A 22,072-nucleotide genomic window follows, 5' to 3' on the forward strand; every position below is an offset into this window, starting at 1 on the left:
AAGGACTGATACGTATCCATTGGATTTGGCCAGAGGGAGACCACTGGTGACCTTGGGGACAACGGGGTGGGTGGAGAGGTCAGGGTGGAAACTAGTCAGCACTCAGTAAAGGAGTGGGGTAGGGTGGAGGGGGGGACTGGAGACATGGAGTAGAGCCTGTTCTTTAAAGAGGCTTGACTACAGGAAAGGAGAGAGATCTATAGCAGGGGGAGGGGACAGGTGTTTTAGGGGGCCAGAGAGTTTTTCAAATAGGAGAACCTAAATTTTCTTACTTCCTTCTATTTACTGAAGACACATATAAGTGGCCAGCTTTATACTTAAGATACATAGCTAGGATATGACTAAGGAGCTCACAGTAAGCTGTGAAGACAGATCTGCACACTGGCACTGGGTAGTATAATGATAGAGGAAAGCATGGGATTGTGGGCATAGAGAGGATTCTTAATCTAGCCCAGGGGTGGGATGTCAGCAAATGGTGTCACAAAGATGATGCTGGAACTGGATCTTCAAAGATGAGTAGAATCGTAGCAGAGGGAGAAGTTGGAGAAAGGACTTTCAGGCAGAGTAAACAGCACCATGTTCAAAACCACAAGAGCATGAAAGAAAATAGCCTTTGGCCGTGGAGGCTGGTGTACAGGTGGTAAGTGTTGGTGGTTCCTGAGTACATTGACTTGGCTGGAGTGTAAGGCATACGGGCTGGTGCGAAAGGAGAAAACAAGAAGGGTAAGTGGGGCCAAATCATGGAGGATATTACCTATCATGCATATAGTCCAGGCTCTGAGGAGCCATTGTAAGGTTTATTTAATAAGGAAAATGGTCAGATTATGTGACATCAGCATCATTTTGGCTTCAATACTAAGGATCAAAGGAAAATACACAAGAGTCAGTTTCAATTGCCCAGCTTGTAATGAGGATCTAAACTAAGCTAGTGGTCGCGGGATTAGAAAAGAGGAGTTAAATATGAGAGAAGTTACAGAGACTACAGTTCTTGGTGGCTGACTAGATGTGAGGAGTGGTGGTGCAGGAGGAGTGTAGTGCAAGATGACTTCCATCTTCCTGGGACGTACATTAGTGATGTTACTCATGATGTTTGGGAAGAAAAGGATGAGCAGGTTTGAGAGGAGAGACATACCATAATGAATTTGGTTTTGTACATGATGACTTTAAGATGTATGTGAGATATCCAAATGAAGATGTCTAGGATGTGGTTGAGTATAAAATTTGGAACTCAGGTGAGCTGAGGATAGATATTTTGGAGACATCAGTCTGTCAGTCTATAGTGGTTAAGTGGAACCATGAGAATGGATGTTGTCACCTCCAGAGAATATGTAGTGAAAAGAGGGCCTGGGCAGCATTAAGGGTAGATAACAAAAGAAGAGCCGTGAAGGGGATTGGGAAGAGCAGCCAATGAGGTAAGAATTGAACAAGAGAGTAGTGCCCAATGTGTTATCATAGAAGCCAAGGGAGGAAACAGCTACTAGAATGAGAGTCGCCAGCAGAGTAAAAATACCACAGTAATATGAAGTCTGATAGGTCTCCATTAGACTTTGAAATTAGGATGTGGCTGATGATCTTAATGATTCAAAGACAGGAGAGGAAGAAGAAAAAAGCTGGAAGCATCACACTTCCTGATTTCAAACTGTATTACACAGCTATAGTAATCAAAACAGTATGATATCTGCATAAAAGCAGACACACAGATCAATGGAACAGAATAGAGAACCCAGAAATAAACCCATGCATATGTGGTCAATGTTTTTTTAATATTTAAAAAAATATATTTATTTATTTATTTGGCTGCATCAGGTCTTAGTTGTGGCACACGGCATCTTTGTTGCCACGTGCGGGATCTTGTGGGATCTTCGTTGCAGCATGTGGGATCTTTTTTTTTTTTTTAATTTTTTTTAGTTGCGGCATGCGAACTCTTAGTTGCGGCATGTGGGATCTAGTTCCCTGACCAGGGATAGAACCCGGGCCCCCTGCATTGGGAGCGCAGAGCCTTAGCCACTGGACCACCAAGTCCCTGTGGTCAATTAATTTTTAACAAAGGTGCCAAGAATACACAATGGGGAGAGGATAGTGTCTTTAATAAATGGTGCTGGGAAAACTGGATATCCATGGGCGAAAGAATGAAACCAGACCCTTATCTGACACCATACTCAAAAATCAACTCAAAGTGGATTAGATTTGAACATTAGGACCTGGAACGATAAAACTCCTAGGAGAACTTCAACATAGGGGGTAAGCTGCTTGACATTGGTCTTGGCAATTACTTTTTTGGATTTGACACTAAAAGCAAAGGGAACAAAAGCAAAAATTAACAAGTGGGGCCACATCAAACTGAGAATCTTCTGCATATCAAAGGAGACTGTCAACAAAATGAAAAGGCAACCTATGGAAGGGGAGAAAATATTTGCAAACTACGTATCAGCTAAGGGGTTAATATCCAAAATATACAAGGAACTCATACAACTCAAGAGCAGAAAACCAAATAACCCAATTTAAAAATAGGCAAGGGATCTTAATAGATCTTTTTCCAAAGAAAATATACAAATGTCCAATAGGCACATGAAAAGTTGTTCAACATCACTAATCATCACGAAAACGCAAATCAAAACCACAATGAGATATCACCTTATACCTGTTAGGATTGCTGTTATCAAAAAAAAAGACATAAAAAATGCTGGCAAGGATGTGGAGAAACAGTGAACCCTTGGACACCGCTGGTGGCGATGTAAACTGGTACAGCCACTATGGCAAACATTATGGAGGTTCCTCAAGAAATTTTAAAATAGAACTACCATATGATCCAGCAATTCTGCTTCTGGGTATATCCAAAGGAAACGAAATCACTATCTCAAAGAGATATCTGCACCTCATGTCCATTGCAGCATTATTCACAAAAGCCAAGACATGGAAACAACCTAAGTGTCCGTTGATGGACAGATGAATAAATAATATTCATTTATGCTGAATATAAGAAAGAATATAAATATTCTTTCCAGAATAAAGAAAGGATGCTAGTGAGACAGGAGGGTGAAGAACTACTACTCAGTGAGTGCAGCAAGGAAAGAGAGAAAGGATGGGTAACAGGAGGCTGAGAGGAGGAGTGGGGAAGGGAAGGATTGAGGAACAGTTGCTGAGAAGTAAGCAGTGGGACCTCGTTTAACACCGCAGGTAAAGAGCTGATGGACAGGCAATGGCTAATGGAGCAAGGTCCCAGAGGAGAGAGGAGGGTCTGAGGAATTAACCATGGCTACAGGAAGGAATTGGTTTTTAACCTAGAGAGGTACCTCCTCCTTCAAGACTGAAAGGGAAGATGGGTGAGGATGCAGATAAGTGCATGCATGAGGGTATAATGGCAGTACAGAAGGAGGATAGACAGGGTGGGAATTTGAGGCCATCATACCTGGTGATCCCATTCTCTCTGGAGAGGAGTTGGAGTTTGTGAAAAATGGGGCTTGAGGGAGGCAGTATGTTAGTGATTTTGAGGGAAGTGTTAAAGGAATGGAGACACTGTTAAGAGGAATGATGGCTGGTGGCCTTACAGGCTTAAAGGACCATGGAGTTGAGGATGCTGGTGAGAGAACAAAGGGTACAGGCACAGCTATACTAAAGTCTTTGATGAAAAAGAAAGGTCATTTCATGACAACACTGAGGAGGGTAGAGGCTTGAATAACAAGATGGTATGATTCTCAAAGACTGGGGGGAGGTGTGGAAAAGTACTTATGTGTGTTTGGGCCCTAGGGAGCCCCAAGAGTGGAGACAACTTCTCTCTCCTCCCTAGACTTGTGGCAGAATGTGAAGAAATGATGTACTTAAACAAAGCCAACTCTCCTAGAGGAAGTGGAGACTCGGGGGTGTATAATGGGGCTGAGAATTTAGGGGTTTCAGAACAGGAAAGATTGGGAGGAGAGTCCACGATGGAAAGGGCTAAACTCTGGGAAGCAGTGGAAGGACAAATTAACCAGGGGCAAGGAAGGACAGATGAATGTGGGGAAGATCGAATGGAAAAGGAAAGATGACCCAAAAGGCCTGCCTTGTAAATGATGCTCCTGAATGACAAGGATGGGAGGCTAACAATTCTCACTGGCTCTGTTATCCGATTGTTCCTTCTTAGTGCGTGAGGAGGCACCGGGCAGCATCATTGCTTGGTTGCAGACTGCTCTGAGACTGAGCCCCCGTTCAAATGCTCATGAGAGACCACAGTCATTAGCACTCTTCAGTAGAGCCCAGCCCTGGAGAAAGTGAGAAGGAGTATTAAAAAAATGGCCAGAGTCCAGCACTGTTTGAGCTGGGATCTTCCAAGACCAAGTATGTTTTCCAGGCTCTGAAGGATTTCAATTCCCTGCAGAGACTCTAGGAAAGAAAAAAGGAGACTCTCAATTCTCTCCCACAGGGCAGGAGCCAGAGAAGGCAGAACCAGATGGAATCTAGAACACAGGTGGAGGGATTAAATGTGGAGAAGAGGAAGGACTCCTATCCTCTGGGATAGGAAGTAAGGAGAGCCAGTTCTCTGAATTTCAGTTCACAGAATGATCAATTTGCTGAAATTCACCAATTTTCTCAATTTACCAAAATTTTGTTTCTTTTAATTATGTGTAAAGTTTACAACAATTGCATGGTTGTATGGATTTTAACTACTTTTGAACATTTCTACAAATTAGCAGTTGACTCATTTGAAGTGTAGTTTAGCTCAGTTTTAGTTTTAATTTATTTGCTGTTTCACTGAAGTCATTTTGCCATGGCTGGCCAAAGTTCAGTGTAATCTAAAATTTTCCTTACTTTGAATCTAAACTTTTGAGAATGAGAAGTTCTTGTGTATTTTGTTCTACAAGTGTTGTGCAATGACTCAAATGTCAAATATACAATCCCACTACTGGGCATATACCCTGAGAAAACCGAAATTCAAAAAGAGTCATGTACCAAAATGTTCATTGCAGCTCTATTTACAATAGCCCGGACATGGAAACAACCTAAGTGCCCATCATCGGATGAATGGATAAAGAAGATGTGGCACATATATACAATGGAATATTACTCAGCCATAAAAAGAAACGAAATTGAGCTATTTGTAATGAGGTGGATAGACCTAGAGTCTGTCGTACAGAGTGAAGTAAGTCAGAAAGAAAAAGACAAATACCGTATGCTAACACATATATATGGAATTTAAGAAAAAAAAAATGTCATGAAGAACCTAGGGGTAAGGCAGGAATAAAGACGCAGACCTCCTAGAGAACGGACTTGAGGTTATGGGGAGGGGGAAGGGTGAGCTGTGACAGGGCGAGAGAGAGTCATGGACATATACACACTAACAAACGTAGTAAGGTATATAGATAGTTGGAAGCAGCCGCATGGCACAGGGATATTGGCTTGGTGCTTTGTGACAGCCTGGAGGGGTGGGATAGGGAGGGTGGGAGGGAGGGAGACGCAAGAGGGAAGAGATATGGGAACATATGTATATGTATAACTGATTCACTTTGTTATAAAGCAGAAACTAACACACCATTGTAAAGCAATTATACCCCAATAAAGATGTTAAAAAAAAAAAAGTCAAATATAAACAATCTTGCGGGGGGCGGGGTTCTCTCTTTCAAAACATTTTCAATCTAATAATTTTCCTTTTTAAAAACACTTTTTTGTGCACTTATAATTTTAATAGGAATATAGATATGGGCTGAAATATGGCCATACTGTATTTCCATACTGGTTGGTAAATGGAATTAATAGTTACTACAGTAAGTGATAAAATTAATTATATAAGTTCATTAGTTCAAAATAATTGTTCTAAGATCTCATGATGACCATTGATGAATGGGCCTCCTGCCATAGTGACATCGAAGAAACATTTGTAGAATTTCTGCCAGTCCCATTCATGTCACAATAGGATGACTGTAGGAATATCTCTGCTTATTCTTATCCTTGATTATGTAGTTGCTACTACTTCTAAATAAAGTTTTTACTTTGATTTTATTTATTTGTTTAAGTAACAGTTTTATTGAGATACAATTTATATACCATAAAGTTCATTCTTTTAAACTGTATAGTTCACAGTGGTTTTTAGTCTATTCACAGTTGTATATCCATCAACCACAATCAAATTCCAGAATGTTTTCACTGTTCCAAAAGAAACCCCATACTCATTAGCAGTTACTCCCCATTTCCTTCTCCCTTCAGCCCCTGGCAACTAATAATCTGTTTTCTGTTTCTGTGGATTTGCTTACTTTGGGTATTTCATATAAATGGAATCATACAATAGGTAGCCTTTTGTGTCTGGCTTCTTTCACTTATCCTATTTTTGAAGTTCATCTATGTTGTAGAATACATCAGTATTTCATTCTTTTTTGTGACAGAATAATATTCCATTCTATGGATATATCACATTCTGTTTATTCATTCTTCAGTTGATGGACATTTAGATTTTTTGCCCTATTTGGCTATTATGAATAATGCTGCTGTGAATATTTGCATACAAGTTTTTGTGTAGATGTACTTTTTCAATATCCTTGGGTATATACCTAGGAGTGGAATTGCTGGTATGATACACATTGTAACTATGTATTATAAACTATGTTCACCATTTTGAGGAAATGTGGCCAAACTTTCCTACAGCAACTTCACCATTTTACCTTTCTACCAGGAGTGTATGAGGGTTCCAATTTCTCTACATCCTTGCCAACACTTGTTATTGTTTATCTTTTTTATTATAATCATCTTAGTGGGTATGAAGTGGTATCTCATTGTGGTTTTGATTTGCATTTCTCTAATGACTAATGATGTTCAGCCTCTCTTTGTATGCTTATTGGCTATTGTGTAACTTCTTCTCTGGCTTCTTTCAAGATTTTCTATGTCTTTTATTTTCTGTGGTTTGAATATTTTCTGTAGTTTAAATATTCTGCAGTTTTGTACACCTAGGTGTAGATTTTTTCAGTGTCTATTTTGATGTCTTCTGAGCTTTCTGGATCTGTGGTTTGGTGTCTGTCATTAATTTCAGAAAATTCTCAGTGATTATTACTTCAAATGTTTCTTCTGTTTCTCTCTCTCTTTCTTCTCCTCTGGTATTCCCATTACATACATTTTGTTATTGTTCCACAGTTCTTGTTATTGTCCCACAGTTCTTGGATATTCTGTTCCTTAAATAATTATCTTATTTTCTTTTAAAAACTTTTTTAAATTGAATGATTCTTTAAATTCTGTAGCGCTTTAAATTTTCAAGTTTCACACATGATTTCATATAATCACATTAAATAACCCTTTTTTTCCCCACCCCTACGTTGCCCCTTCTCCCTCTCATTTTCCTTTTGTTGCTTGTGTTTTTGGCATTCTATCTAAGAAATCATCATCTAATCCAAGGACAAGATTTACTGCTATTTTTTTAAACAGTTTTATAGTTTTAGCTCTTTTTTAGGTCTATGATCCATTTGAATTAATTTTTGTATGTGGTGTGAGGTAGCGGTCCAACCTTAATTTTTTACATGTGGATAGCTGGTTCTATCATTATTTGTTAAAAAGACTTGTCTTTCCTTATTTGATTTTCTTGTCATCCTTGTTAAGAAAAAAATCACTATAAATCTAAGGCTTTATTTCTGACCTCTCAATTCTGTTTCCTTGATCTACATGTCTGTCCTTATGCCAGTACCACACAGTCTTGATTACTTTGTAGAAGTTTTAAAATGAGGAAGTATGAGTCCTCCCACTTTGTTCTTTTTCAAGATTATTTTGTGTGGCTATTCTGAGTCTCTTGAATTTCCATATGAATTTTATTATTTCTGCAAAAAAAAAAAAGCCGCATGCCTTTGATAGGGATGGTGTTGAATCTCTAAATCAATTTGGGGAGTATCTGCACCTTAACAAATATTAAGTCTTCAAGTCCATGAACATGTGTTATCTTTACATTATTTAGGCGTTTTACATTTTCTCTCAATAATCTTTTGTAGTTTTCAGTGTGTGAGTCTTGTACTTCTTTTGTTAAATTTATTCCTAAACATTTTATTCTTTTTGATGCTATTATAAATGGAATTGTTTTCTTAATTTATTTTTTGGATCATTCTTTGCTAGTGTGTAGAAATATAATTGATTTTTGTATACTGATTGATTTCAGAATGGTAACCAACCTTGTATTTCTGGTGTAAAGCTCACTTGGTCCTAGTGTATAATTCTTTTTTTATGTTGTTGGATACAGTTTGCTAGTATTCTGTTGGCAAATTTTGCAACAATTATTCATAAGGGATATTGATCTTCTCTTGCAATGTCTTTTTCTGGTTTTAGTATCATGGTAATAATGGCTTCACAGAATGAGTTAGTGCTGTTTTTAACTTTGTTTACTTGCTAGATTTTTTTTATCAGCTTGATCAAATGAGTATTATATATTCATTTTAGGCATCTGAATCCTAAGTTTCTGATATGAGTATCACACACAAAAGTGACATTCAACAGAGTTTGATTGAAATCTGGTTATACAACAGACCGAATGAGAAGACTCTGGTTAAACTAAAACTAAACTAAATCAAGCTGAAATTAATTGAAAACTAAAACTAAAAAAAAAACAACCAAAAGAAAAAAGAGTGAATCCATAAGGTTATTAAATCTTTCCACACAACACAATTTCTATAAATTTTATACATTATTGATAGAAACAAATTTTTGGTGAGTTGATAACTCTACCAAATAGGTTTTGGTGCTCAAAACTAACAATTTTTTTTTTTTTTTTTTTTTTTTTTTTTTGCGGTACGCGGGCCTCTCACTGTTGTGGCCTCTCCCATTGCGGAGCACAGGCTCCAGACGCGCTGGCTCAGTGGCCATGGCTCACGGGCCTAGTCGCTCCGTGGCATGTGGGATCTTCCCAGACCAGGGCACGAACCCGTGTCCCCTGCATTGGCAGGTGGACTCTCAACCACTGCGCCACCAGGGAAACCCTAAAACCAACAATTTTTAAACTTGATAACTTTGGAAAATTTGATGAATTGAGCTTTTGGGAGCATGGTCATTGGATGAACTGTCTTCAATGAATAGATTTTCAACTTATTGCCTAGTTCTTAGATATAGATAAAGATCAGGAGGGTAGGGAATTGAGAAGACCATGCCTACAGACTCCTTTTTTTTTTCTGGGAAGTAGGAGGTGAAGTTAAGTGCTTATACTAAGAGATGAAGATGATACAAAGAGTTTAAGGAAAGTGGAGAAAGTTTGCAGGGGTCAAAGAGATGGTAGGATTGAGCAATCCAGGCTTGTTGTGTTCAGGGCCTGATTCTGTTGATCCCAGTGCCAGTGGTTGTGTGCTATTGTTTGTTCCTGGGAGCTCTTAGTGATGAGGGCACAGGAGTAGAGAAATCTGGTAATTAATAAGTGGGTGGGAGAGAAAGACATGGGGTTGAGTAGGGGCTGCCATGAGAACAGATGAAGTTGGATCATGATATCCAGGCTGGGTTGAAAAGGAAGAAAGGCCCGGTATATACAGGGAGCAATGAGTTCAGAGGACTAGAGTTTCTAGAGTTTGAAAATTTGCTATGTGTGCAAAGGGAGATCCAGAGGCAAGAAGCTGGGTTTAGAGAGTGAGATTCTGGAGAATAAAGCTTCAGGGCTAAAGTAGATCTGGTCATGAAAGGGTCAAAGTCCTGGTAAACAGAGCACGCTGGATTGATGGGCTTCAGTAGGAGAGAACAATAAAGAACTATGGGGCCAGAGTCTTTTTTTTTAATAAAATTTAAAAAATTTTATTTATTTATTTATTTATTGGCTGCATTGGGTCTTTGTTGCTGAGCACGGGTTTTCTCTAGTTGCAGCGAGTGGGGGCTACTCTTCGTTGTAGTGCATGGGCTTCTTATTGTGGTGGCTTCTCTTGTTGTGGAGCACGGGCTCTAGGCACACAGGCTTCAGTAGTTGCAGCACACGGGCTCAGTAGTTGCAGCATGCAGGCCCTAGAATGCGCGGGCTTCAGTAGTTGTGGCGTGTGGGCCCAGTGGTTGTGGCACACGGGCTTAGTTGCTCTGCGGCATGTGGGATCTTCCCAGACCAGGGATCGAACCTGTGTCCCCTGCATTGGCAGGCTGATTCTTAACCACTGTGCCGGCAGGGAAGTCCAAGAGGCAGAGTGTTGAATGGGGCATCCAAGGTTGGGATGGTGAGTAAGACTCTGGGCCTAAGACTTGAATGAATGTGTGAGGTATCAGAAGCTGTCTTCCCCCACCTTCACCCCCCGTCAGCCTGGCATGAATGGCCCAGTCTGTTATAAAAAAGACAGATGTGGGGTAGGGTTCTTAGTGTTACAAAACCCCTCCAGAATTTTGACTTTTCCTGTACTTGCTTTTATCTCTGCTAGCTCCATGTTGACTTCTCAGTCATGTTCGGAATTCCTGATATTTTGTCTGTCTGCTGTAGCCCATCCTGTTAGGTCTGAGACTGACGGAATTTAACGATTCATTTTGTGACTAGCTCTGGGCTATACACTGTGTATGTTTTCTCCTCAAAGGCAGACACGTTCAAACTGCAAGCTTGCCAACCGACTTCCTGTACGTTGGGCCAGCAGGTGCTTTAGGCATCCTGTAGCAGCTAAGGCCAAGAACATCAGGAGGAGGTGGTCAACCAAGGTCTCGAGTCCCCAGAGAAAAGAGGCTTTACATAAAGGTGGAGGAGCCATGGAAGCCACAGTGGCAAACGACAAAGCTCTCTTCCATCCCCTTTGCCCTCAACACAAGATTTTGGACTTTTCCCTCAAACCTATATAAACCCTTAAGTGTCTTATCTCCATAACTAAGGCCTGTCTTATCTCCATAACTAAGGCCATAATAAGTACTCATTATAAAATTGTCTTAGTCTGTTTGGGCTGTTATTACAAAATACTGCAGACTGGGTAATTTATAAACAATAGAAATTTATTTCTCATAGTTCTGGAGGATGGAAAGTCCAAGATCGAGGTACTAGCATGGCTGCGTTCTGGTGAGGACCCTCGTGCAGGTTCACAGCCAGCACCTTCTCACTGTGCCCTCTCATGGTGCAGGGAGCAAGAGATCTCTGTGGGGTCTCCTTTATAAGAACAATATTCCCATTTGTGAGGCTTCCACCCTCATGACCTAAGCACCTTCCAAAGGCCCCACCTCCCAATACCATCAAATTGGGCATTAGGATTTCAGCATATGAATCTGGGTAGGGGTGTGACACAAACATTCAGACCATAGCAAAAAATAAATACTTTAATCTTCAAAATTCACTTTTTTTTGGGCGGTACGCGGGGCTCTCACTGTTGTGGCCTCTCCCGTTGCGGAGCACAGGCTCTGGATGCACAGGCTCAGTGGCCATGGCTCACGGGCCCAGCCGCTCCACGGCATGTGGGATCTTCCCGGACCGGGGCACGAACCCGTGTCCCCTGCATCGGCAGGCGGACTCTCAACCACTGCGCCACCAGGGAAGCCCCCAAATTCACTTTTTAAATCTCCTTTCCTCTCAAGTTGCTGCCGTATCTTCTCTTTTCATTGTCACCAAACTTTTCCAGTTGTCTTTATGGTTTCTGCTTTTGCCCCTCTCAAGAGACTGCTCCATTAGAGGCCAACAGTGAACATCCTAACTTTTAAGTCCAATGGCCAAAGATACTCATTAAACCACTATTCTGGAGCCTGGCCAACATTAGGTTCTAAGAATACAAAAATCATCTAGTGTCTGTCCTTAGGACCTCAGAATCTGAGGGAGATGTTTTTGACCCCACCTCCCTTGGATTTTGAGACACCAGTGTTCTAGCTGTAGTCCTTCTTTTCACCCTCCTCCGAGGGCTTCTCTTTTTTTCTGTCTGGCCTTTGAATATTGGCTCTATCCTTTTTCTTTTACTCTATATTTTTTGTCTGGGAAATCTCATCTAGTCCAATTGTTTCAATTTCCTCCTATGTGTGAATAGCACATCTGTATTGCTGGCTTACCTATATCCTTTGAGCTCCAGAACAACTGTTCACAAGACAACTCTGTAACATGAATACGTTTACAACAAAGCTCATCACAGAATCTCAGACCTGCTTCTCCTCTGCTATCCTCATTCTCTGTGAATGGAATTACTTCACCCAACTGCCCAAGTAGAAACTTGGTATCGTGCTTGACTCTTAACTTCTTCCTCTACCTCGTGTAGTCACACACGATGTCTAGTCTATTCTATCTCCTGTATATCTGTTTGATCTGTTGGCTTCTCTCCTTCCCCCCTGCTTCTGGCCTAGTCTAGCCTTCTCTCAACTCCCCTTGGATTCCTTAACTAGCCTCCTATTCGGTTTCCTTGCTTCTAGTCTTGGCCCCTAACCCATCTTCCGGTCTGATGGAAGAATGATATTTCTGAATTGTAAATCTGATCCCTTTTCTCTCCATTTAAAAATCCTTCAGTGGCTTCCCCTGGTCTTCAGGATAAAATCCAAGCACTTTATCATGTCTTACAGGGTCCTTTGTAACCTGATCTTGCCTGGCTTTCCTGCTTCATTTCCTCCACTTCTTCCTCAAAACTAAATCCCAGCTGTACCAAATTACTTACTTGGAATTTCTCAACCACTCCATTCTGTTTCATAATTCAGTGCACTTCTACCTGCAGAGCTTGCTGCCTGGAATGCCCTCCCAGAGGACCTCTCTACCCAAAGCTTGATGAATGCTTATTCATTCTTCAAGATGCAGCCCTAGCATTGTTTCCTCTGAAAAGTTCCTTATTGACCTCCTCCTTTCTTGGTACTCCAGTATGCCTTGTGCACACCACTTTCTTAGCTACCTGTCTTACTATCTTACACTTATTCATGATCTGTCTCTCCAACTGGCCTGATGGGCCCAGGAGTCATCCCTGTATTCTCTATACTAGCACAGTGCTTTGAATGAAAAAGGACTATGCTTGCTAAATTCATTTGATAATTATTTTTTGAGTGTCTCTTATGTACAAGGAAGACACTGTACTGGGTACTGTGATGAATTTTGCAGGTTCTCTTTCCTCTCTGTAAGGCACTTTCTCAGTCTCCTTCATAGATTCTGCATCCTGTCTGTCCTCTAATGTCTGACCTCAGTCTCCTTTCCCTCTACATATACACTCTGAGTCATCCCATCCATTTCCTTAGCTTTAATTGCCAAGAACTCCCAAATCTCTTTTCCCGGCGAAGAACTCTTTCCTAATCTCCACATGCTCCCAGGGATCTCAAACTCAGCACATACAAAACTGAACTATTTTTCCTTTCTTTTGTTCCTTTTGGGATAAAAGGAAAAGATAACTGTAGGAAAGCTTCTGAGACCATTTTAAGGAGAAGTTAGAAATTAAGTCAGAACAATGGCATTGAGTTTTCAGTGACATCTCTAGGTACAGCGTTTGCATTTTCATCTCCTTGAAGTGAATAGCAGTAAAACTTTAATGCTGTGCTTCCCATGCTGGGCTACACGGTGGTGTGCCAAGGCATATGTGAAGCCACAGCGTAAACAAGGCTCATCTTCTTAGAGCTTAGAGCATCAATTTTGATAGAATTGTGTGTGTATGTATGTGTGCAATGTACAATATTTAACTTGCAAGAACTAAAAACATTACTTTTATATTAAACAGATATACTGTGGAACAGAATGCAAAATATCAGAAAAGGTGAAACTTCTTTCCTCAAAATATAAGCACACAGACCATTTTTATTATTAGGGTATCTCAAATTTAACTACCGAATTCATGTCCCTGAGTCAGAGAGCTACAATATGGCCCCACATTTAAGGGCACGGACAGGAAAACCTTAAGGGTACAGACGTTACCCAGTAGTGAACAATGGGGAATCAGTGTTGCAGGAAGTTCATTTTCAGATGAAGTAAGAGGAAACTGGGGAAGGGAGGAGTTAGTAAACCTAAAATGCAGAGCTAGGCTGAAGAACTCAGTACAACAGACATTTATAGACGCCTATTTTGTTCCATGTTCTCTACTGGGTAGCCCAAGAGTTGATTAGGTATGTCCCCTACCCTCTAGGAATAAATCAGCTAGTTATGGGTGCTGAACAATGTAATTGTGCCATTGCTACAATGATGTACGTGTGAAACTGGACCACTGGAAAAGTCCCTAACTTAGCTTGCAGAATTCAGTGAATACTTCTCAGAAGAGGCATCAGATCAGCTTTTGGCTATGTCTTGGAAAATGTATAGGTATTTTCTGTCTGTAGGTAGGTTAGAAATATTTCAGGAAATTGAAATATGAAATGTGTGGGAAATGAATTAGACACATGCTTACATTCATGACTGTCATTATGAACACTTAAATCCCTGGAGAGGAAGGAGCCCATTTCTTCAGTCTTGGTATACTCAGCAGGGTAGCTTAGGACTGTGCCTGCACACAGTACCATGTTTATGGTTTTATACAGCTAAGCCAGGGAGTTGACTGTGTCATAGACAACATGTAGCTTACTCCTCCTCATTTAATAAACATATATTGAATCAGGTCCAGTGGTAGGTATAGAGTTACCCAGAAGAATGAGTCCCAGTTCCTGTCTTTGGGAGCTCAGTTGAGTGAAGGCGTCAGTCAAGCAGACAGGCTACTGTAGTAGAGTGTAATGAATGCTTTGACAGACATATGACCCAAGGGCTATTACTGCACCCAGGAATGGACCTAGCCCCATCTGGAGGATGATGTGGAATTTGGAGAAGGCCTCAAAGCAGTGACTTTGAGTAGAGATTTGAACGACGTGTAGGAGGTAATTTGAAACAGGGCAAGCACGATAGTAAAGGCACCATCATGCAAAAAGGTATGCTATATTCAGAGAATAACAAGTTAATTTCCTGTGAAGGGTGGTAGCAGGTAATGGTAGGAGACGAGCCTGAGAGGTGACTGAGACCAGGCCATAGATGGCCTTTGTGCCATGATAGAAGCCTGGATTTTATCCAGCAAAGGTAATGGTGAATCACTGTAATGCTGGTTTAGATCAGTGTTTCTCAGAGAAGGTTGTAAAACATTAGTGAGTTGTAAAATCAACTTAGTGAATTGGGGCCATCATTTTAAAAAAGTAAACTAGAAGAGTAGACAGTATCGATGCACATGATATTTGTACAAATAAATAATGTTTTGTGACGCTTTTGTTTCAATTACATATATACATGTCATTTCGTGTTCTGATGTGTTTTTTGATCTGTGGGTCATAGTAAAAAAAATTTGGGGAAACAATAAAGATTCAACAGTACAAAATAATTTACCAGATTACTTTCAGTAAAAATTAACAGAAAACTCAGGCACAAATGGGAGTAGTCACTAAAGATTCTTACTATATAGTATCTTTTAGTTGTTCTGACCTGCCACTCTAAGTGTCATCTTCAGCCTAGAGCCAGTTCCCTGTGTTTATCAGAATAACAAGCAATCTTACTCTTATCTAGCAGAGTTGAGCCTGGATTCTCATTGCCTCAAATTATTTAAGGCCTGTCCATCCCTGAATCCATCAATAGCTAGGGGATGGAAGTAGCAGGACTGCCTTAAACTAACCTGGGGTGGATGTTTGGGAATTAACCCACTGCAGGGAATTGTAATGCAATGTGGTAAATCCAGTGCATTATGGGAATACCATAGTGGCACCTAGGGTCACAAAGTAATGAACTTAGGTGTGGAGATGGTCAGAGCAGTCATCCAGGAGATGCCAAAAGTTTGTGTACAAGGCAGGTAGGTAAAAGGGGGAGGGTTTTCTGGGTGGTAGATGAACAGAAGGTGTTAGGAAAAGACCTGCATAGGGAAACAGTCAAAATAAGGCCTTCCAAGCCTCTGGAGCATAAAATTAGAGGCAAGGGAAGAAGTTGGAGCAACGAGCAGGTGCCTACTCACCGAGGGGAGTCATGGTAAGGAATCTGGACTCTCCCTACAGGAAGAGAAGAGCCACTGGAGATCAAGCAGAGAATTAAGATAGCAAATTCCTATCACCATGGCTGCAGTGGGGAGGAAGGCAAGTTAGGAAGTTATATTTCCGGGGGCCAGGAGGAAAAGCTGTGAGAGTCCAGACATAACTCACCTGTTACCGTTACTTAAAGATGTGGTTTTAATTTTAAGGAAAGAGCTTTCTCTAGGAGTCAAGGATGATTCCAAGACATCTGGCTGAGGTGAATGTTCGTACCAAAAAGATAAAAAGAGGGCAAATTTTTTTAGAGAAGCATTCAGAGTTGTAGGTTTATTCAATAAATGTTTTGAGGGCTTGCCTGGTGGCGCAGTGGTTGAGAGTCCGCCTGCCGATGCAGGGGACACAGGTTCGTGCCCCGGTCTGGGAAGATCCCACATGCCGTGGAGCGGCTGGGCCCGTGAGCCATGGCCGCTGAGCCTGCGCGTCCGGAGCCTGTGCTCCGCAACGGGAGAGGCCACAACAGTGAGAGGCCCGCGTACCGCAAAAAAATAAAAAATAAAAAATAAAAATAAATAAATAAATAAATAAATGTTTTGAGTGTCTACTATACGTCACTCAAAATATAATGTCAGAAAGAGCTTTCTGGCAATAGTGTGAAAGACCAACTGGAGTAGAGTAAAAGAGATGAGACCCCTGTTGGGAGCAGATAAGTCTCAGACTAGGGCAGCTGTACTGAAATAGTACCAGAATAGCTCTGTCACTGAAGCTAATATCTGTCTGCTAGACCAGTGACCCCTCCACCCACAGCCTTTTTATCTCAGACAATGGATGAGTTTGGTGGGCCAAACCCCCTCTGTAGGTCTGGCCTAAGATAAAACTCTGTTTTTTCCACTTTACTAGAAAGGTGGGATTTGCTAGGTCTTGCTGTCATGTGTTCATGCAGGGATGACAGCTCCAAGTCTTCCCACGACTATCACCCCTGTCAAGCCTGAGTGTGAGGGATGCGCAGCCTGCCTGGGCCAAATCTGGCTTCACAGTAACTAGTGCACATAAAGGAACTTCCTACTTTTCATATGCCCTGACCATTCTGAAGCCGGATGTCCTTTTTCTGAGTTCCCGGAGAGGCCCAGATTGAAAACTTCCAGGAAATTCCCACAGGTTTAACTTCCTAATCTTCCTCCCACTTCAACCCTCTCCTTCACCCTTCCACTCCCACCCCAAGAGGAAGGAGCTTATCCTGGAGTCAACATCCTCTGCTGAACACTTCTGCTCCCTTGGCCAGGGTGGTGGTACATCTGAGTTCTCAGGTCCTCTCCTCTGAGGCCTATTTGGGGCTTGAGGTGAACACTTAAGGGTGATACGTGATCTTGTCCAGAAACAGAGGAATGGAACCTTGAAGGTTCCTAGAGTACCAGATTATTACAGAAAGTTCACTTCTAGATGTTCACCCTCCCACCCGTCAGGAGGTAATCCTTCTCTAAGAAATCCCTGGGGCTCAGTCTCTATGCTAGATATCAAAACTCAATCACCTCTGGGGGCTAAGTTTGGAATTACAGGATACATACCCCATATAATCTAGCATTAAAAAAAACAAAACTGTGCTAACCCAACCCAACCCAGATTTAAGAACCAGAGACATACACCATGAATTTACTATCCCACACAGACTGAGCATGTGGGTAGTTCTCATTCTCCAGAAATCCCAAGGGGAGGGGAAAAGAAAATCAGTTTACATATAGTCATACACTGAATTTTATCTGTTGTGCAAAGAGAAGGTTATCTGGCTCCCAGAAGGTTTTGGGCTCCAATCAGACAGTTCATTTTACAACTCAAGATCCAGTTCTTCTTAAGAGATTAAAAGCGCTCCCAAGGCCTGTGGATCATGGGCACTGATGAGGGCCACATACCCTTTGGCTCCAGTTAAATCTCTGGTGTTTGAACTGTGTGGGAGCTGTGGGTGCTTGCTTCCTGATCCTTCCGCAGCCCCTGAAGCAGCTGGTTTAGGAGTGTGAGGTTGCTGTCTCTGTGAGGAAGGGGCAGGGGTGGAAGGCAGTTCCCTTTATACTCGATCACTGCCATCTTGGCCCGATCCTGCTTATTCCGGTTTGGGATCTGCAGCATTCTCGTGTAGCCCCCATTCTGACCTTGGTACCGAGGGGCCAGTACGTGAAACAGCTTTGGGATCAAGTCTTTCTCCTGGAAGGGGAGAGTTATCCAGGAGACAGCAGAGTCAGGCACCACCGCAGAGATATTTAAGTTTCAGCACTCCCAAAGGTAGGGTCCAAACACACACACACACACACACACACACACACACCCCTTCCCTCACCCTCTGATGTGGTAGAGTCAAAATTACACAGAGTGGATCAGTTTCACGCAGTTGTGCAGATTGAGATTCACATTGAATTCAACTTAGGACACAGATCTCTAATTTAGTTCACATTTGTCCATAAGCGTGTGCCTTATCTTCATTCTGCCCAGTTCCCTTTCCTCTAACAACCCCCTCCCACTTAGGGAGCAAAGGATGAGATTTGGGAGGCAGACAGGATGCACTCACCGTGAGCCAGAAGTCAGCCATGCGCATGGCTCGTTCGTTGGTGTCTCCCAGCTTCCCATAGTCGATGAGCTGTGAGGACATAACATCACTGACCCAACCCGAGCAAGAAAGGAGGCCATCAATCTTACTCCTTAAATGCCGGACTGCAATCTACTCATTTCATACACTAGCAAAGCATCTCGCCAATTCAGGCAACCTCTAACTCCGCAGCCCTAACCAGTCTTCAATGAGAGGGGCCGGAGGAGTAGGTTCCGCTCACTGTATCAGGGGAATCAGCCTTCGGGCGCAGCTTACCAGGGCGGTCCCAATTCTTCCCCAACTCCAGCCGGATCCCGCCTCCCCAGGCCAGACCCGCGAGAGGAACAAGAGGGTCCCGCCCCTCACCTTCTCCGCGTAGCCCCTCAGCTCGTCCACGCGTGCCCATGACGCCTCGATGCGTTCGTGTCGCACCAGTCCCGTGAGCAAGTTCTGCAGCAGGTGGATGCGGGATTCGGGACCAAGGCCCAGGCGGCGGAATACGCGGCCGTGAGAAATGGCAGCGGCGACCGACAGCCGCATGCTCCCAACTTCTTCCAGCCTCTGTGAGGCCGGAACTGGAAACTCCAGGGGAGACGCGGCGGAGAGGCGGAGCTTAGAGGACGCATGCGCCATACATTGGTGCGTGGTGGACGTGTTTGCGCATGTGTATCAGAGCCTGCCTCGTTGGCAGACTGGGGGAGGGCGGGGAAGGGGCGTTAACTTCTTCCAGAGGAAGCGAGCCTGGTGGGGTTTGGACCCTGGGAACGCTCCCTGTCGGCCGGGGAACCAGGCGCCCCCTGGTGTGGAGTGACCCGGCTGTCGGGTTTCACTGGTGCTGCGTCATTCGTCTTGTGGCCGGTAGGGCGCTGGCAAGGTCCGCCTGGTGTCGGCTAGAAAAGTGAGTACCTGAGGGGAAAGTGCCTGGCGGGGTCCTGGTCCCTCAGGCTGGCTGCCCTGCCCTCCCTGAGGCGCGGCGCGTCCCACACCCTGAGCGTGTCATTTTTAAAAGAAAATTGTTTTCAGTAGTAATGGTGAAAATGAGTGGGATAACAATGATATGAAAGAAACGCAGATGCTGAAAATTTTCTTTGGGTTAAGTTGTTGACTGAAAAAAAGCACAACATAAAAGTTGAGTTATGTTTTATTTGTCAGACAAAACTGAGGACTTAAGCCGGGGACACAGCAGCTCAGATAACTCTGAGAGGCTGCTCTGAAGAGGCAAGGGGTGGGGTCGGGGTGGGGTGGGGACCAGGATACATAGGAGTTTTTGCAGCAAAGACCAGGTAGTTGGAGCATCAAAAGACTACTGTTCATAAAAGAAAACCAGATATCTCAAGTTAAGGAATTTAGCGCTTTTCTATGCACGAGACGATGCAAGAATCTGGGCTCACTGAAATCATTCTTTTGATCTGCACCTCAGCTACTTGGGACCAGTATCCTGTGTTTTCTCATCCTGAGTCTCCTCAGGGTGTGCTGTCCGGGGTGACTGTAGTGGCTGATGGCTGCAACATCCTTTGTTTACTGATATGGCAGGTGGCATTTTTAGTTCACAAAGTACATATAATCATCCCGGTTCAAGAAGAATTACCGCACTCCAAGGAAAAATAATGGGCTAATACTTTTAAATTACATCAGTGTGCTTTTTATTTTAAAACGGGAAAACCATGCCTATGCGTTTATGTGTTAAAGTAATGAACAGTAACATTATCGTTTCTGGTTTTGAGTCTTCGTGTCTGGCGATTTGCAATGACCTGGTCAAAATTGCTCTTAGTTATGGATTCAGATATGTCCCCCCAACAAAAAAGATATGCTAAGACCTACCCCACCCCCATATAGCCTGCATCTCCCTCACCCCGTACCTCATGATGTGACTTTATTTGGAAATAGGATCCTTGCAGATGTAATTAGTTAAGATGAGGTCATACTGGATTAGGGTGGGCGCCTAATCCAAAGTTACTGATGGCCTTATAAAAAGAACACCTGTGGAGAGACAGAGACACACAGAATGCCATGTGACCCGGAAGGCAGAGATCAGAGTTGCCTAGTTGCAAGCCAAGGATTTCTGGCAAACATCAGAAGCTAAGAGCAAGATATGGAACAGATTCTTCCCTAGGTCCTTCAGAGAATGCATGGCCTAACTGACAGGTTGATTTTGGACTTCTAGCCTTCAGAACTACAAGACAGTAAATTTCTGCTCTGTTTGTGGCACTTTGTTACAGAAACCCTAGACACATATTCATGTTTGTTAGAAAGCATATTTAGATTTGTCATTCTGTCTTCCTCTTAGGTGACCAGAGAACACCTCTTGCTAATTTTAATTTTGAAAAGTTTCTTTTGTCTGAAGCAACATACATGCAAATAGGAAAAGTCTTAAACATATGGATATGTTGGCAGAAATTTATACAAACCACACTTCACAATAAATTCCAGAAATTACAATACTGTCTGTGTCTTGTTTCTTTGGGATCGATTCTTGCAGCTTTCAGTTATCTCCACATTTCACTGTAACATCGTCATCAGAAAATTCATCATAAATTTCTACTGGTAAAAACTTGGGAAGATTTTCTTCTTTGCAAAAGTCAGAGAAAATGAACATTGACACTGGTGTTATTTGACCTATTGCTTTAAAAAAGGAATGTCCACTTGGTCAAAATGTACAGCATCGAACATTGTCCATATTTATTTTTTTGGTTATGTGAGGCTGATCTAGGGGGGCCTCGGCCTGCAGCAGCTTGAAACAGGGTTTCAGTTACTGGCCAGTGATTGAGGTCGGGTCGCGGTGGTGAGAGCGCCGAATCCTAGCCACTAGACCAGTGGTCAGTGACAAGGCTCTGGCCCTATGGCTTTGCAGAAAAAGAATTCCCACAAAGATGGAAAGTAGTGAAACAAGTAAAGTATTTATTAGGAAAAAAAGAAGTACAGTACGTGTGGATAGACACACGGGTGGGCTCAGAGAGAGGGTCGCGCCCTTGTGGCAGTTTAAATCACTTATATGGGGCATTTCTTCTGTGTTTCCTTTGGCCAATCATTTTGGTTTGTCTGGTTCAGAGTCCATATTGGGTGTATCTCGGGATCTTCCCATGTATGCACACGCATCTCTTAGCCAAGATGGATTCTACCGAAGAGGCCTATGGGTAGTGAGCATCAGTTGGCATCAGCTAGCATCACTCCCCTTTTGGCCTCCAAGGAGCCTTTCTGCGCATGTGTAGTTGGGGAGGTCTCCTGACTCCGAGAATGAGAAATATGTGGTCTCTTACCTTCTATCTGGGCAGGGCCCAGCCTCCTCTCTCAATTGTCTTGTTATTTCCGTCTGGGAGTATTGGTCCACAGGGAATGAACTTTGACCGTTTGCCCCTGGGGTCCTATCTGTCTCCTGCTTCAAGATCATCATCTCTTGTTTGTTCTCCGGGCAGTATTCAAACTTTTTGTCTATGTCAATTTCTTTACATTTTGTTGGTGCATAGTTAATGGCTTTCTCTACAATTTTTGAGGATTGATGTTCAAGAAACCATCTTAAACCTTGGTGTCTTACTGTATGTTGTTCAAGGCATATTGTGGCTGTTTGTAGATACTTTTGTGTCTGGTTGATCTCATCTGAAAATTCACCTTAAAACAAAAACAACTCAGGAAAGAAAAATCTCATACAACGAGGATTGTTTATTTTAAATTTATAGTTTTAGAAGCAGGGCTATGTTCTACCACAAGGGTTGGAGGTACAAA

The 22,072-nt window shown here is 42.6% G+C and overlaps 2 protein-coding genes across 4 annotated transcripts in view; one reads left to right on the plus strand and one right to left on the minus strand.

Annotated features, from left to right (window-relative positions):
- Positions 1 to 17,511: 17,511 nt before the first annotated feature.
- On the minus strand, positions 17,512 to 18,931 carry MRPL17 (mitochondrial ribosomal protein L17). Its single transcript, XM_004326617.4, has 3 exons — positions 18,719 to 18,931; positions 18,335 to 18,403; positions 17,512 to 17,973 (listed from the first exon to the last, which is right to left on the minus strand). The coding sequence occupies exons 1-3, from the start codon at positions 18,890 to 18,892 to the stop codon at positions 17,698 to 17,700; spliced, it is 519 nt and encodes a 172-aa protein (XP_004326665.1). The 5' UTR covers positions 18,893 to 18,931; the 3' UTR covers positions 17,512 to 17,697.
- Positions 18,932 to 19,054: 123 nt separating this feature from the next.
- Positions 19,055 to 22,072, plus strand: part of ZNF215 (zinc finger protein 215) — a 151,792-nt gene continuing 148,774 nt past the window's right edge. Inside the window, exon 1 of one of the 3 annotated variants that reach the window (XM_033862454.2) lies at positions 19,055 to 19,250. The gene's annotated coding sequence lies outside the window, so the exon portion shown is untranslated. The remainder of the gene's footprint in view (positions 19,251 to 22,072) is intronic. The other 2 variants (XM_033862452.2, XM_019948143.3) reach the window with 2 other exon arrangements.

Source organism: Tursiops truncatus, chromosome 8, assembly GCF_011762595.2.
Source record: "Tursiops truncatus isolate mTurTru1 chromosome 8, mTurTru1.mat.Y, whole genome shotgun sequence".
In the NCBI taxonomy this organism is placed as follows: domain Eukaryota; kingdom Metazoa; phylum Chordata; class Mammalia; order Artiodactyla; family Delphinidae; genus Tursiops; species Tursiops truncatus.

Bases quoted from the DNA above. Each gene is read 5' to 3' on its own strand.
- MRPL17 (XM_004326617.4), bottom strand. From the start codon at position 18,892: ATGCGGCTGTCGGTCGCCGCTGCCATTTCTCACGGCCGCGTATTCCGC. The intron at 18,404-18,718 runs GTGAGGGGCGGG...ATGTCCTCACAG, and splicing joins TGAGGGGCTACGCGGAGAAG to CTCATCGACTATGGGAAGCT. The intron at 17,974-18,334 runs GTGAGTGCATCC...CTCCCCTTCCAG, and splicing joins TGGCTGACTTCTGGCTCACG to GAGAAAGACTTGATCCCAAA.